The sequence below is a fragment of the Protopterus annectens genome, chromosome 2.part0, assembly GCF_019279795.1.
Source record: "Protopterus annectens isolate FY-2018-M chromosome 2.part0, PAN1.0, whole genome shotgun sequence".
Lineage (NCBI taxonomy): Eukaryota > Metazoa > Chordata > Ceratodontiformes > Protopteridae > Protopterus > Protopterus annectens.
The window spans coordinates 752472043-752488798 of NC_056728.1; the positions used below are offsets into that span (position 1 = coordinate 752472043).

The window sequence follows — 16756 nt, forward strand, 5'->3', positions numbered from 1 at the left end:
TCCTAACAACACGTCTAGTGAGCAACCCAAACAAAACAATTGTTATTATAACTGTCTATTTCCCCCCGACAACAACCTATCCTTGGTGACTTCAACTTGGACTGGCACTCCTGTTCCTCCAAAAACCCCTCCCTTTTCCTAAACCTTTACAATTTCACCCAAACCATATCCTGCCTAACTCAGATAGACAAACATTCCAAAAGGCAGTCTACACTTGATTGGATACTGACCTAGGTTACCTAGCTGGCCACCTTCCAGGCTCCCTCAGTGACCACTCATCTGCCTTCCTGTACAAGAAACAAATAAAGACCCAAACCAACATAATATATAAACTCAAACATAACAAGATAAATTTCTCCCCCTCCACTTTTAACCTACTACTTCAAGAAAGCAACTGGTCACCTCTTAAAAACCTCCCTCTGGATCAGGCCATCCAGTACTTCAACAATACTTTTCTCAATATACTAAATAACCTTGCATCCACAAGAAAAATAAAATTAAAACCTAACCACATACCCTGGCTAATAAAAGACACCAAGTCACTCCTAAAACAAAGAGACAGAGCATGGGTAGCTTATCATACCACCAAGAATAAAACAAACCTCACTACATATTACCAACTCCAAAATCTAGCTAAGAAAAAAATAATATCAGACAAAAAACTTACTTCCAAACATGCCAACAAATCCACCAAAACAACCCTAAAACATTCTGGCAACACATTAACAACCTTCTCAACTCAGGCTATGTCCCAACCCTACACCAGTCACCTCAAACAAACCTGACCCCATAGCTACATAATTCAGTACTCACTTTATTAACACAATCACATCTCTCCTATGTAACCAACCAACGCAAACTCTAATGATACCCACTGCCTCTTTGGTTCTCCCAACCCCTTTACATTTACTTCTATCCAAACTAGCTACAGAAAAACACTACTTTCCAAGCTCAAACTCTGCTGTCTAGCAGCAGACCTACTACCCAGCGAATTCCTCAAAACAGCTGCCCCCTCAATTGCCTATCCGATATCAGTCTGATAAACCATTCTATTGCACAGCAATACATCCCCTGTCTATGGAAAATATCTCACATTATTCCCTTACACAAAGGCGGAACATCTAAAGAACTAACAAACTACTGCCCCATAGCCATCCTCTCTCCCCTAGCTAAAATCTTGGAAAAATTTAATCACAACCAACTTCTTAACCATTTCTTCCACTCAACATGGCTTCAGGCCAAAACATAGCACCACCACTGCCCTACTATCTTTTACCAACACTATCCAAAGTCTCATAAATGAATGCCAAATTGCCTCATCCATTTTCCTTGATATGTCAAAAGCCTTTGACATCGTTTTCCACCAATTCCTACTCAACAAACTGTCTTCCTATGGCCTTAGCTCAACTGCCCTGTCCTGGTTCCATAGCTATCTCTCTAACCATCAACAATCTAACAATCTACCAAATGGGAAAACACTCTTCCCCCCCATCTCCATATCTCTATTGGAGTACCCTATGGTTCCATACTTGGCCCTCTTCTCTTTACAATTTTTACAAATAACCTCAGCTCCGCAACCCAACTAGCCTCCATAGTCCAGGACCCAGATGATTTCACACTTATTTGCTCAACTTCAAACAAAAATGCAAACTGCTTTTCAGGATACAGAAAAATACCTCATTGTTCACCAACTCATACTAAACCCCGACAAAACCAAGATAATAGTTTTCAGAAATATCAAACTAAAAACAATCCAGCCCCCTCTAACAATACTTTCCTCAAACAGAACCAATGTAGACAACCAACCCACAAGCCAAACCAAACTTCTAGGTGTCACAATAGATGATAACCTAAGAGTTGATAGCCACATCGCCCTCACCATCAAAAAGGTCCATACCAAACTAGGCACCATTTATACAGCCAAGCCATACCTCACAGATAGTGCCAGGCTAGCCACTCCCCCGCTCACAACTTCTTTCCACCCTCCTCTACAAATCCCAAATATTTACCAACCAATGTAAATCAGACCTAAATAGTCTAGAATCCTACTACAACAAAATTGCCAAGATCGCTACAGGCCACCCATACAGAATCCACCACTGCTCAGTACTCTCCCAACTCAACTGGCTAGAACTCCCTAACCCACAAAATACTTCACCAGCCCAATGACTGCCCCGCACTTACTAACCTAATTCAGCCTAATATAAATCACAATACGCTCAGGTCCTCAAACAAACTAATGTTAAAGGTTACACAACTCAACAACACACTAGGCACCTCCCTCTACTCTTACAAAATTGCCAAGCTCTGGAGCATTCTTCCCCAACCCATAGCAAAAAACCCTAACTATCATGAGTTCAAACACGTCCTTAAAGAACATCTAGCTAATCAATGGCTTTGCACCTGCCATACTCCTGGTTAAGCCTACCCACTCCCCAACTATATCTCTTATTACAACTATACCCCAACTATATCCTGTATTAATGCTCTTTCTCCTAACTTGCACAACTCCATAACTACTGTTTATCTCCTCATAGCTAACACTTTGCTTACATTTCTCCTATTAGAAGCTACAGTGGTCTTATTCCTAGGCAAGCATACCTATCTTACATGGTACCATTCCTGACACTGTCAAAATATGTCTCTTATTTACAAATGTTTGGCCAATCACATTGTTATGAAACTGTATTTCATGTCTGTACCATAATTAATTGTATTTCTTTTGAAGTATACACTGTTTCATATCAAACATTATTAATATTGTTAAATCTGTTTAGTATTTGTTAGAATTCTCTACTGTATATCAGGAGCTTTTCTCCTCGGGTCTCCGCTGAAAATGGGCTTCTGGCCCAGACCTGCATTACCTTGTAAACAAATGTAATAAATAAATAAATAAAAATAAATAATATACATTTGAAAGGATTCTATTTTTTCTCTGGATTTTTGTTGGAATTTTTCTTCCCAGGCTTTCACTGTAAAAGGGGTCAGCCAAGAGAAAGAATCCTGGTTAACATATTAAAAAAAAATCAATAAATTCATGCAGAACGTCCTCAAAGAAAAGTTGTGGCTGCTCCTATAGAAGAGAATCCATTATCCAGACAGAGGCTTATGAACAGGAGATCATATCACATTAACTTGCGTAAGAACACACATAAAAGAAAAGTGTCTCATCAATTTAATTTATCTGCACTTCAGAAAGACCTTTGAAATTATTCCACACAGGAAATGAACTTCAAAACTGGGAGGTATTGGAACTAGCCTGTTGGCATAGTGGGGAAAAAGCCCTGGCAAGGGCTTAGATATCCATCCATCAAGTAAAAACCTAGACATCTGATGGAGTTGACGGAGAGAAAGGGCATACCTATACTGGTGAGGGAGTGTGATGGACACATCCCATGCTGAGCACTGATGGAGGCCACAGCTCAGAGACAGCACAAGGCTTGGAATGCAGGATGTGTAAAAGGCGTGGCTGCTCTAGGGTCCATGGTTGGCAAGTCTTCACAGGCCATGCCCCACTGCCCACTGATCCTAATGTGTGATTTTGTCAACATCATCTGGAGGTGATAAGACTAGACAGAAATTGTTAACCAGTCACTGCACAAATTAAGACTCCCAATACCATGTCTCACATCTCCCTATGGGATCTCTCTCTCCCTGGATGCTACTAATGAGTACTCCAAGATAAACTCCCTGAAAAGTTGGGGCCAACATGGCATGCCATGGCTTACATTGGAGAAAGCCTAGAAAGATGCAATTGGGGTTTACAGGGATGTGCAAATAGGGTAACCTCAAGAACAACCAGACTACTAAATGAGGGATGAGTAGAGTAACAGGAAAGGAGGTAAACAAAAAAATGGGAGGTATTGGGGTGGGCAAGAAAATAAAAAGATGAGTTGAAAATGGTTAAAGAGGAGGAAGTAGTAGGTGGTGGTCAGAGCCAAGGGGACAGAGAAAGGCCTGACTAGTGGTGTACCACAAAGGTCACTGTTAGGTTTTGGGCTGTCTAACATCTTTGTGTGGGATATAACAAAAGGACTTAAAAAGGCCAACTGTTCTGCAGACTAAGCTAAAATTGGGACAAAGGTGGATGAAAAGTGTCAGCTCCATCACAGGTCTCAGTAAGTTAGCAGTGTGGTGAGAAATGTAGCAAATTAAGTCCAATGTCAAGAAATGTGAGATAATCCACCCAGGCAGCAGAAGCAAGCTATCTCACAGGAGGTGTGCCCACAACTCACTATGAAATGTGGTAGCCAAAGAGGATGCTCAAATGCATCTAAAGAGGAATAATTATGTGGACATAGGGTTTAATTATGACTACACAATGCTGCACCTGGACTGCTGCGCCTGAAAACTATGCAGACTAAGGCCCATCAAACTACTCAAGAGGATGCAAAACAATGTTAACTGACTGGTGAGACAATGGATGGAAAATTACATGATGGTGCAATACAGGAGTTAGATGCAAGAAGGAAGAGGTGACACAATCTGAATTTACAAACTGCTAAATGAGGGTAGTGAGGTACTGAATGAGAAGAAAAAAGAACAAAATGGAATGAGGAGAATAATGTGCAAAGGAAAGGTCATGTTTTAGACTCAGCATGAAGAAATACGTCTACACACAATGGGTAGGGAATATGTGGAAAAATCTCCCAGACCTCAAGTATGAAAACAGCTAATATCACAGGAAAGGGCTGGGGGGTGGAACAGTGGGAGAAGGGGATTGGTATTTCCTGCACTAAAAATATTTGTCTCATTCTGCAGACTGTATATGAATGAATGGCTTGTTTTAGTGTATAATATTTACTCTTAGGTGAGGTTAGAATGGCAAAGCAAGTAGCAAAATAAGTTTTAAACCACTACAGAATGAACAACATGGGGCTGGCTCACCACTATTACAGAAATACTCATTTTAATGTAGTGCTTAAAATGCAGCAGTTACGCTAAAATCAGTTCAAACACAGGTTTGTTAAGCACCTTTCTGACATCATAAAGGTGCTTAATAAGTTTGTGTTACTATCCCTAAGCACTGTTAAAATCTAGTCATGCCACAATATTAAGAACAGCTAGTGGCAACCACAGAAAGGAGTGCAAAGTACTTTTAAAATTTTAAATACTTCATTTAGCCACTGAATTAAATATTTAAACATGTTCTACGGTTCTTTGTGCTTCCTGGCACTCTTCTGTGGTGGCCACTTCCTGTGTGGCAGTTTTAAGTGTGTTACAGTTTTCAAAGCTGTAAAACACTTTGCACTCCTACATTTTATTTCTGCAAAATATTGTAGTATACAGAAGCAGGTGAAGCTCAATGCACTACAATAAATTATGATCTGGTCTCTCTGATCATAACCTTGGCAGTAATGTGTTCTTGGCATCGATGTAAAGATTCACCTCTATATCATCCTGTATCATGTTCTGAGCTAGACACAGTTATGTTATAATGTAATATCACTGTGACTTAGTTACCAATCAAGTCTCACAGGTGCCTGGAATTTCCAATACATAACCTATAATACCTTCTTCTAAATCATGCATTTATGTTCTATAAAAAATAAGGCACACATGCAAAATGTTAACTATCAGAACATCACTCACCTTGACAATATGTCCTTCCATTTCCCACAAATCCATAGTTACAGGTGCACATGTACTTGTTAGTGGGCTGCAAGAAGCATGTAGCATTTGCATGACAAGATGCACAGACGTTTTTGTCTTCCACTTCACTAACTACCACACCTGTAAAAAATGATCACCTGTCAAAAACGGTCCTTTTAAATGTTCTGCTTATTAAGTAAGGAACAAGCAACTGCAAAGATGTTTAAACATGTATTAAGACAGAATTATGCTGTGGGTCAAATTAATGTTCAAAGGAAAAACCAAGGGCTATAAAGCGTTACTCAATATGTTAAAAAATATTCACTAATGGTAGTATTTCTGAACATTATAGTCATTAGTCAACATGACGTAATGATAAATGATTGGCATTACTAAGGAATGTTGATGTGACCCAGATTAGTTACTGTACAAACAATCACTTACAGTATGGGTTGGATCATACTTCTCAAATGTCTCTTGTCAAAAATATCATACATGTTTCTAGTTGGTTGCTTAAAACCTCTCCTAGTTCCATAGTCCATACCCCCTCTTTCTTATCCTTTATCTGTTTACTCTATTTTTGACATAAGTCTAGGATACTACCTTCTACTTCATCTCTCTTACTTCCTCTCTTCCATCTCTCACATATTTTACTCTTCTCACCATGGCTCCCTACATGCCAACCCAGATTTTACTCTTAATCCTACTTTTTTCCACCCTATGCTCAGTTTACCTCCTATCCTACTATGAGGAATCACTTTACGACCAATCTTTCTATACACACAAACACACTACAACATTGTTCTCTCCACCTAATTCATATCCATATACTCCTTCTACCCCCAACTTCCAACTACCTAAATTCCATAGACTTAAACACCTCAACTATGTCTTGCCTACGGATAACAAATCTAAAACACTTTCCCTTCTAGTATGTAAGCTCACGTTCAAACCTAGAAATCCTACCCTTCAAGATGGGGACATGCACCCCAACCCTGGACCTACTTTCCCTTCTCCGCTAGTGTCAATACACAAACTCAATAACACCTTCCTAATAGGACATCTTAATACCCAAAGCATAAACAACAAAATACCCCACCTGCATGCCCTCCTTCATACACATTCATTTGATATTCTCTGCCTCACAGAGACATGGCTAAAACTAACCACCAAAGACACTGAGATTATTCCCCAAGGCTACAATATAATTAGACTCGACCATCCCAACCGCAAAGGTGGTGGAGTTGCAATCCTTTTTAAAAATCATCTGAATATCACTACCCTTCCTGCCTCTCCATCCCAAGATAGCAAGTTAGAAGCAATCATTACAAAACTCCAGTTAAATTCCAAAAAATCCCTTTATATTATCTGTATGTACCTCCCACCTGGTGACAATATACCAATCCTGGAAAATTATCTTAGTTGGATATCTACTACATATCCCCAAGAAACTATTATACTAGGTGACCTGAACATAGACTGGAATAACATTAATACTGAAAATCCTTCTTCTCATATCAACCTACACGGCTTTATCCAAACCATCACCTCTACTACTAGGCTGAACAAACATAGTAATAGAGAAAGCATTTTAGACTGGATACTTATAAATAGAATTAAAGATAACTACAAAGCAGGAACCTTGCCAGATGATATCAGTGACCACTCCTTAACATTCATAATAAGGGAAAAAGCCGATTGTGTAAACCCACCCACTACAAGAAAAATACGCACCATCAAACATTTTAATCCCGATCTATTTCAGGCTGAACTTAGTGCATGCAACTGGAATCCCTTAAAAACACTTCCTCTTGAAAATGCAGTATTATACTTCAACAAAATCTTTTTATCCATTCTTGACTTACATGCTCCTGAACGCATCATTAGAATGAAATCTAATACTGCCCCTTGGCTCTCCCATGAAACCAAAAAACTTATTCTCACCAGAAATAAAGTCTGGGCCTCATGGAGATCCCGTAGAAATAACCTAGATCTTCTACACTTCCGCCAGCTCAGAAATCTAACTAAAAAGGCAATAATATCTGACAAAAAGAAATTCTACTATGAACTACAACAAACCCATGTCAATAATTCTAAACTTTTCTGGTCTTCTGTCAATAGACTTCTCTCCCCAGGTACTTCCAAAACACCTTCCGCTATTAATGCTGACCCTGATACCCCTCAGCAAACTGCAGATGCTTTCAACTCTTTCTTCACTGAAACTATCCAAGCTCTAGCTAAACAACTAAATGCCAACAACTTAAACCCACCAAGTAACCTAACAAACTCTACCTTTAAATTCTCTCTACAACCTGTCTCCACATCTTACATATACAGACTCCTGCACAAACTAAAACCCTGTACCCCCTCTGCTGATAAGCTCCCCTCACTCTTTCTACAAAAGGCTGTTAAGGTTATCGCATATCCTATATCTATCCTCATAAATAGGACAATCAAAGAAGGAAACATCCCAGATATCTGGAAAGTCTCTCATATTATCCCACTTCATAAAGGTGGAAACTCCTTAGAATACTCTAACTATAGACCTATTGCTCTCCTCTCACCTTTAGCCAAGATTATGGAGAAATGTATCCACCATCAACTTGTACAACATCTCTCTCTTCACAACATAATAGCAAACTCTCAACACGGTTTTAGACCACATCATAGTACTACTACTGCCCTGCTTTCCTTTGTAGACACTATTAATCAAAACCGTAATAACAACCTACTCTCTTCTGCCCTCTTCATTGACCTCTCCAAAGCATTCGATATGGTCAACCACTCATTAATTAATACTCTTGAATCCCTATCTTTTGATATCCCAGCCATTAAATGGTTTAATTCCTATCTCACAAATAGAAAACAAGCTGTTCTTTGGGACAACCATATTTCTTCACTTTTGCCTGTTTCTATCGGAGTTCCACAAGGCTCGATTCTTGGCCCACTTCTCTTTTCTCTCTTCATTAATGATCTTCATACTATAATCCCTCAAGCAACCTGCATTCAATATGCTGATGATTCTACGCTCATCTGCTCCGCATCCTCCACCCCAGAGCTTATCTCTCTTACTCAAAAAGTCTTTAATACCATAGAAACATGGTTCTCCAGTCGATTCCTCCTATTAAATGCTAAAAATCTAAACTGCTCCTTTTCACACCCACTTCTAGGACATCCCCCTTAAACTTCTCCATCTCCTCCAACAGTGCCACTGTCATTTCACCTGACTCTACCACTAAATTGTTAGGTATTACCATTGATAATAATCTCTCTTTCAACCAACACATAAACAACTCCATAAAACAAGTCAACAGAAAAATAGGATCCTTATATCGAATCAGACCATTCCTTACTCCATCTACCAGAACTAGGATTGCTCACTCCCATCTTATTTCTACTCTTCTTTATGCCTCACCTATCTTCACCAACCTCAAGAAAAACAACCTAAACAAACTAACAACCTGCTACAATAACATTGCCGGCCGCTACAGGTAACACCTACAGAACTCATCACTGTGTTAACTTGAAGCAACTAGGCTGGCTAGAGTATCAGAACTATCTTGCAATCCACCAACTTACCATTGCCCACAAAATACTGTACCAACCAAACAACACCCCTATACTCTCTCAACTCATAATCCCCTATAATAATCTCAACTCTCTCCGCTCATCTAGTAAGCTATTGACTAGTTCCATAAAATCAAACAACACTGCTGGTGACTCCCTTTTTACCAATTCTGTAGGTTCAAAATGGAATTCGTTACCTAGCAACATAACAAAGATTACATCACTGCCTCTCTTCAAACAAAATATTAAACTCCACTTCCAAAATCACTGGCTCTGCTCCTGTAGCAAACCTGATTAACCTGATTCCCAATATTTCAACTTTACTTATAACTACCTCTTCTCTGACTTTACTTCTCCACTTGGCATTCTTCCCTTCCTCCCACACTGTCTTCTAATTCGCTTCCTTGCCTATTACTGTCCTAACTTCATACATTTTCATAATCTAATTCCCTTTTATTTTTTTTCCCTTATTCTTTACACTCTTTTTCTTTACCTACTTTCCCTGTATCCATATCTTACATGTATCTCTGTTTTCTCTGTATAAAATTTAATATCTTTTTTCCCTAGACTGTAACTGTGAGGGGAAGTAATTAATTCATGCACCTTTCATTTTAAGACATATAGCTTCTTATTTTCTTGTAACTATGTATGATAGAAATTAACACTTGTAGTAACAATCTTAAATTGTTCAGTTTGTTATTATTGTTTTCATTAACATGCATACTAATATTATTTTTTTGTCTCTATGTACTTATTTTTGTGGAGCTTTTCTCCCCGGGCCTCTACTGAAAATGGAATTTTCTCCAGCTAGACTAGCCCGGTCAACAAATGTAAAATAAAATAAATAAAATAAAATATGGAAAGGGCAGTGCTTGTAATTAATCCTAAAATTTTAAGTTAAAAGTAAGCTTTGATATGCATCAGGTTCTAAATGTTCAAAGGCTGTAAATAGATTCTGCTGCCCTTATTACAAATCTGTACAAGGTAATACTGCTATTTGTTTATAACTCAGGTATACACTGAGCAAAAAGTGAATACTTTGCAAAGCAAAGTTAAAGAAATAACAAATTTCCAGTTTTGGACAAATGAAGACTAATTTATTTCTGCAGCAATATCTAAAAAAATGTCTTCTACTTCTTGTTTTGGAGTAATTAAATAGGAAACCACCTCCATTTCCATGCACCATATCAGCTCACCCCAGTGCTGTAACTGTTCCACCAAAACCAATCAGTGGGTGCTTGAAGGTTATTAAAGGAAGAGGACTGTACCCCAAGTGCTGTAGTCTACAAAGTAGTTCAACTGCTACACTAAGGGTCACCATAAATTTGAATGGAAACTTATTTGCATGTTTTGATGTTTTACTTTTACCCAGAAAATATTTTACATCAAATTATTTCCCTGTAAAAGACCCTACAAAGATAAAGTCTAAAGAAATGCCTTGACCTACCTTACAAAACTGCCAGACAAGTGGTGGAATGCATAGCATATACATTCTTGTTGCACAATGCATTACAACACTTTAAAGAAATCTGATTTGTAATATTTTACAAGAAAAATACAAAATTTATTTTCAGAGTGTGGCTGCACACAACTTGCATGGAGTCAGGGAATGAAATCATCATGATGCTATCCCTAGATGTTCTCAATAGTACAACATGAGGCTGCTAAAATGTTAAAAAATAAATAAATAAATTAAAGCAAAGTCCCATTATATACACACCACCAAAAGGTAATATTAATTAATACTGTTATTATTAATGAAATGTTCCTGTTGTCAGTGTGTCCATTCTGTGACCATGCATTTATTTAACTATGTTTGGATGTGACGCTTTACTATGTAGTTTAGAAAAGTGTCACATCCAAATGTGATGTGACCAGCACCTCCCCTCAAAAAAAGAACTACTCAAAGGTATACCTGTATCCAAATGTACCACAAGTTTTTTTTTTTTTTTTTTAGAAACAGGTATTTCTCTTAGTAAAACCAAAAGCAGAAGAACAAAATTAAAATGTTTATGTACCTAAATGTAGACAGAAGCCAAGACTTAAACATTTTTTCCCAAGAACTTCACACATTTCACACCCTTCATAGTTGCATGGCTTGAAGGGCATGAACATCAAGCAATATGCAAGGCTTTTGTAAAGGACTTAATTTTGCATAAAATTATTTATTTTGTGTATAAATAGGACTCACACAATGCACACTAATGAACATATACATAAGGCAAAAACAAAATGCGTATGTGCCATTCCTTTTCATACCTTTGAACATTCTCTTTCATACCTTTGAACATGATCTTTAATACAATCAAATCTAAAGAACAGACTTACCTTGTGAAACTGCCACAGAATGGGGCTGGATACATAGTATTTGCACTCTGGTTGCAGAATACTATAACAGTTTAGAGAAATGTGATCTTTAATATTTCAAAATGAAAACAAACACCCTGTGTTTCAGACTGCACACTGCACATAACTTGCATGTATTCTGGTAATGATTTTGCACCTCCTACCAGCATAATGACATCATTTGATGTCTGGATGTACTCTGTAGTATTTTATTATAAGTCATGTTTGCATCACCAGTAATATCAGTTTCCTGTTGCTCCAGGAGTCTTTGGATGTTCTTACTCTTTCCACCACTCAATATTGAAAATGTCTTAACATGATTTGTCATAGCAATATCTTGTACTTTGTTTTTGTTGAGCTTTCCACTAGGCAGATTTACATATTTATCATTTTATCTGTCTGTTATAAATCAGTAGATGTGCACAGCTTTGTTCTCATTCTCATACTTGTCAAAACTGTGGAGGTGTGAAGTCCAATGGGCTGTAGCAGAATCTTTCTCTATCTGAGAAAAGTAAGATAAATCTTGTTTATAACTGGCAGCAGATTATTTTCATAATATTTTCACTGTTTGGATAAACCTCCCTTTACTTTGTCATTAAACTGTGAAAGCCTTGGTGAAGACATAGTATGTTGAAATTTCCGATTTTGTGAAAAATGCATGAAATGTGAACCATTATCAGGGATACATATGTTAAGTATACCATGACAAGAAAAATTTGATTATACAAATGTGATGTCAGATCGGGAAGCAATATTGTTCATTATGATGACTTTAGGATATGTTGAGTAGTAGTTAACAAGGACCAGATACTGTTCGCCGTTAAACTGAAACTAATCATTAATTACTTTACTACATACTTTGTCCAGGACTTCATGAGATATCACGTAGAATAACAAACATACAGAATATTATATTAATAAAGTAGCAGAACGTATTTTAAAAACTAAAGCCACACGAGAATGGAGAAAGGAGATTTTGCCGACAGGGATTACTGTAATTTGGGGTACAGTGAACATGCAAGAGGGGGCTGAAATTCAATGGAGAAAACTGGCAAAGGAACCAAGGTATTGGGAGAAAATAACTAGAGAGAGAAAGATGTAAGAATGGGAAGAGGCCAAGAAGACATTTGGACTGCAGGCTAGAGACTACCTTTCCTATCAGGAACTGATATCAGAGTATAGACAAAGAGAAAGGGATAGGGGAATCCTAAGTGAAAGACCTGCTCTGGTAGAATTTTTAGCTGAATCTAGAATAGAAGCTGATGTTAAAAATGGATAATTAGTAGGGCATATAAAATATTGCATGATAACTATAGGAAGCAATCAGAGGAGATAAGAAAAGACCAGGAAGAGAGATTGGACAAGCAATTCACAAGGAACCAATGGGAGGACATATGTATGGCTCCCACATATGCAACAAAGTCTAGAAGATTTAGGATTTTTCCTTGGAAGTGTTTGCATAGGTATTTTTCTACCTCAAGCAGACTCCAAAGAATTTTTCCTCAAGTATGGCAGATGTTGGAGGGGTTGGTATGGGGAAGAAAGAGGTAACTGGGGACATATGTTTTGGGAGTGTAATGAGTTGTCAGACTTCAAAAATTCTCTACAGAATACTCTGTCAGATATATTGGATGAACAAATTGGTGTAACTAAGGAAATTATTTTCTGGGATACACAATCTGAATTGCTTAGACACAGTAAGGCCTTGCTAAGTTTAATTCTGGTGGCTGCCAAAAAAGCAATTGCTAGAAAATCAAAATCAAAATCTAAATCAAATGTATTTGAATGAATGAATATTGTAATAAAGCTAAAAGAACTGGAGGTGTGACTTTTAGAAAAAAAGATTGGAGAAAATTATGTATTTATTTGTTTTACTTAACATTTGTTTACCGGGGTAGTACGATTGCAGCAAACAAAATGTCTTATAAAACATGCCAAGTTTAAGCATCTGAACATATATATCAACATATATATGAACACATAATGTACAAAAAATAGCTAAAAATACAAAGGATCATAGGAGATTACTAGACTAATGGCCCTGGGATCCTTACAAGACTACCCAAGACCTTATCCCCAAAAAAGAAACCTCAGTCAGCACCTGTCACCCCTGTCAGGGGCACAGGTGGAACCCCTGGGACAAATCTGTGGTTTCCTATCCACTCATAAAGGTTGTGCTTGAAGAGGGTCAGTAACATATCAAGAATTTCAATACTTGGATATCACAGTATTTGCTTAGAGAGTAGTGTGTGTGTGAAAAAGAACCCTGTTTAAGGTATAGTTTGTAAAAAATATTACATATAAATACAATATATATATATATATATATATATATATATATATATATATATATATATAATGTATACAAACACTGTGGTGGCAGGACAGGTAGCTTTCATCCTTCTAAGTTGGGAACTGCTGATTGAGAGCCCAGTGTTTGTTATTCTTAAAGTGTATTAGTTCTGGTTTAAGCACTTGGGCTTCAGGCCAGTTATTTTACATTAAGAAGGTTTGTGGTCTGCACTCTTGTGGGAGAAGAGGCTGGACTCTGCCCTTCTGAGCTGGGAATTTCTGGTTAAAGGTTTATAGTGCCTGAATATTTGAACTGTATCTTACTGAAATTGGTACACCTTGTTTGCTGTAGCATAGACTAGATCCAGGCCTGCTGAATCTAGCTTTGTTTATATGCTTGTTGTTTGTTTGCTTGTTATTTCCCTGGAATGCTAATTCCACCTAATCTGTGACTTCTCAGCTTCTGTGGATCACTAGTGATACCTGCATTGCTTACTGTACTTATTCCCTTGTTTCACTTGAAAGAAAGTTACCGTTTGTCGTTTTTGCATTTAAGTTACCTGTAACACATTGCACTTAAGTTACCTGGCACTTGTTCACTAAAGCAATTATATAAGTCAGCACTAAAAATTAAAAGCACTACACCCTCACTCCCTACTGGCCCTTGTTTTCAATTATTAAGGAATTCCCAATATTATTCTAGCATGTCCAAAGGTCAGTTGTCAATCTCCTCTCCGGTCCAGCTGGTGAATCTGGGAATCTTGAGGCAATGTTACAACTGCCTCATGTACACAGACAACCCTCTCCTCCTCTCAACAAATTCCAACACATGTGAGAGATGCAACCATATAAACAAACTGGAGGCTAAGCTCTCTCAACTCAGTACGGGCATAACCAGTCAGGAGAAGGAAACCACACTCACTACAATTCCAGTCTCACATAGACCTACCACGACAGCAAACCAAACACATAATCACACAAAAACATACCCGGAGGCTCTAAATAAAGATCTGCCTAAGCAGCAGAGACCTCCAAAGCAGACACCCAAGCAACTGCTACCCCAAAACAAAATACGTGCAACACATGTCTCACAAAGCCAGTGTGCCGAACAGTCACAGCCCTTAAGACTAAACAACACACCTGATACACTTGTAATAGGTGACTCTATCGTCAGGCACACTGACGTCCCGCTCACCAGGCTGAACAAGGAGAGGGTCACGGTGAGCAGCCTGTCGGGCACTAGGATCCGCCACATAACACAAGCACTCAGGTCACTCCAAGGCAAGTACAAATATGACTCAGTCATTGTCCATGCTGGTGTGAATGAACTGAGACGTACCTCCCTGGACTACATGAAAAGAGACATAAAGGAGCTCTCTGAGCATGTAGCTCAGGCCGTTATGACCCTGACCTTGAGTAGCATCTTATCCTCACCAAGAAGGATGCCACAATATGAAGACAAGATGATCAATTTCAACAATTGGCTTAAGTACTGGTGTCATTCAAAGGGGATCCAATGCCTGTCAGCTTGGGATGATATGCTCGACAAGCCACGATGCTTCGCTAGGGACGGCTTGCACCTGTCACCGCTGGGCTTTCGGATATTGGCAAAGGCTCTTGCTACCTCCATAGTGCCTTTTTTAGGCAAGGCTCAAAAGACAAACCCACCTCCATAGGTATCACAAGGGATAAGAAACTAAGAGTAATGCTACTCAATGCCAGAAGTCTAAACCTCAAGATGCACGCACTCAAAAATCTCCTTAGTATGGAGAACATCGATATCCGTGCAGTAACAGAAACCTGGTTCAGGGCTCCCGAGAGCACCCCAGCACTACCAGGTTATACCTCATACCATGCTTTTTGGCCCCAAAACTTGGACCGAACCACAAAAGGAGGGGGAGTATCGATATTCATCAAAGATACCCACACCTCCAGGTTGGTGGCAAAGCACAAAGCATCAGAGACTATCCATGTGCAACTAACAGTGGGTAAAACTGCCTTCCAGTTTATAGTCTACTACAGACCACCCTCACAAACCCAGGAACCCCACTCGGCCTTCCTAAGAACACTGGAAAATATGAAGGTCTCTCCAAACACCATTATATTGGGCGACTTCAACTACCCAAACATAGACTGGGAGCATTACTCTAGCTCCAACACCCTAGCCAAAAGGTTCCTAGAATTTATAAACTCAAATGCTATGGAACAACTTGTTACCACTCCAACAAGAGGGGAAAACATACTGGACCTGATCATCACCAACATGGGGACTCTATGCTCCAGACCAGAAGTGCATCCCTCACTGGTAAGATCAGACCATAAACTAATCTCACTGGATATTCACATCCCGACCCCACCCTCTGCCCAGAAAACCACAATGAAAAACTTCTCTAAAGCAAATTTCACACTCCTCAAAACTGAGGTGGATCCTTCAAAGCCCCCGGGCCTGTGGAAAATATGGCCCAGACCGCAGAATCCTTTATAAACGCATTCTATGAACACCTTCAGGAATGCATGAATCATGCGATCCCAAATAAAACCAAGACCCAATCCTCCAAAGGCAGACGTCCTGTCTGGTGGACCTCAGCCATAAACAAACTATACAACAGAAGGAGGAAGCTACTAAATGATAGAGCAAAATCCCAAAAAGGGAAGGCATCACTGATCACTATTAGCAAAAAACTACGGGCACTCATAAAATTGTCTAAGGCCAGCTTTGAGAGAAAAATTGCACAGGACACTAAGGATAATCACAAGGCTTTCTTTAGTTATGTTAGGAACCTGGGTGGTAATTCCCAGATATGCTCAGAATTAGTCCAAAATGACAAAAAATACACTGAACCCACAGACATTGCCAGCATCCTAGCTGACAGGTTCCGCGCAAACTTCTCCCCACCAAAAGGGCAAATATCTATCCCAGCAGCGTGCTGCCCCCCTGTCATCTCTGGCCCTCAGATAA

The 16756-nt window shown here is 38.9% G+C and overlaps 1 protein-coding gene across 2 annotated transcripts in view; it reads right to left on the minus strand.

Annotated features, from left to right (window-relative positions):
• The window catches only part of SUSD1 (sushi domain containing 1), a 1084671-nt gene that overhangs the window by 951743 nt on the left and 116172 nt on the right, over window positions 1–16756 (minus strand). For both annotated transcript variants that reach the window (XM_044061072.1, XM_044061071.1), the window contains exon 2: window positions 5593–5733. In XM_044061072.1, coding sequence (XP_043917007.1) covers window positions 5593–5733 — 141 coding nt within the window. The remainder of the gene's footprint in view (window positions 1–5592; window positions 5734–16756) is intronic.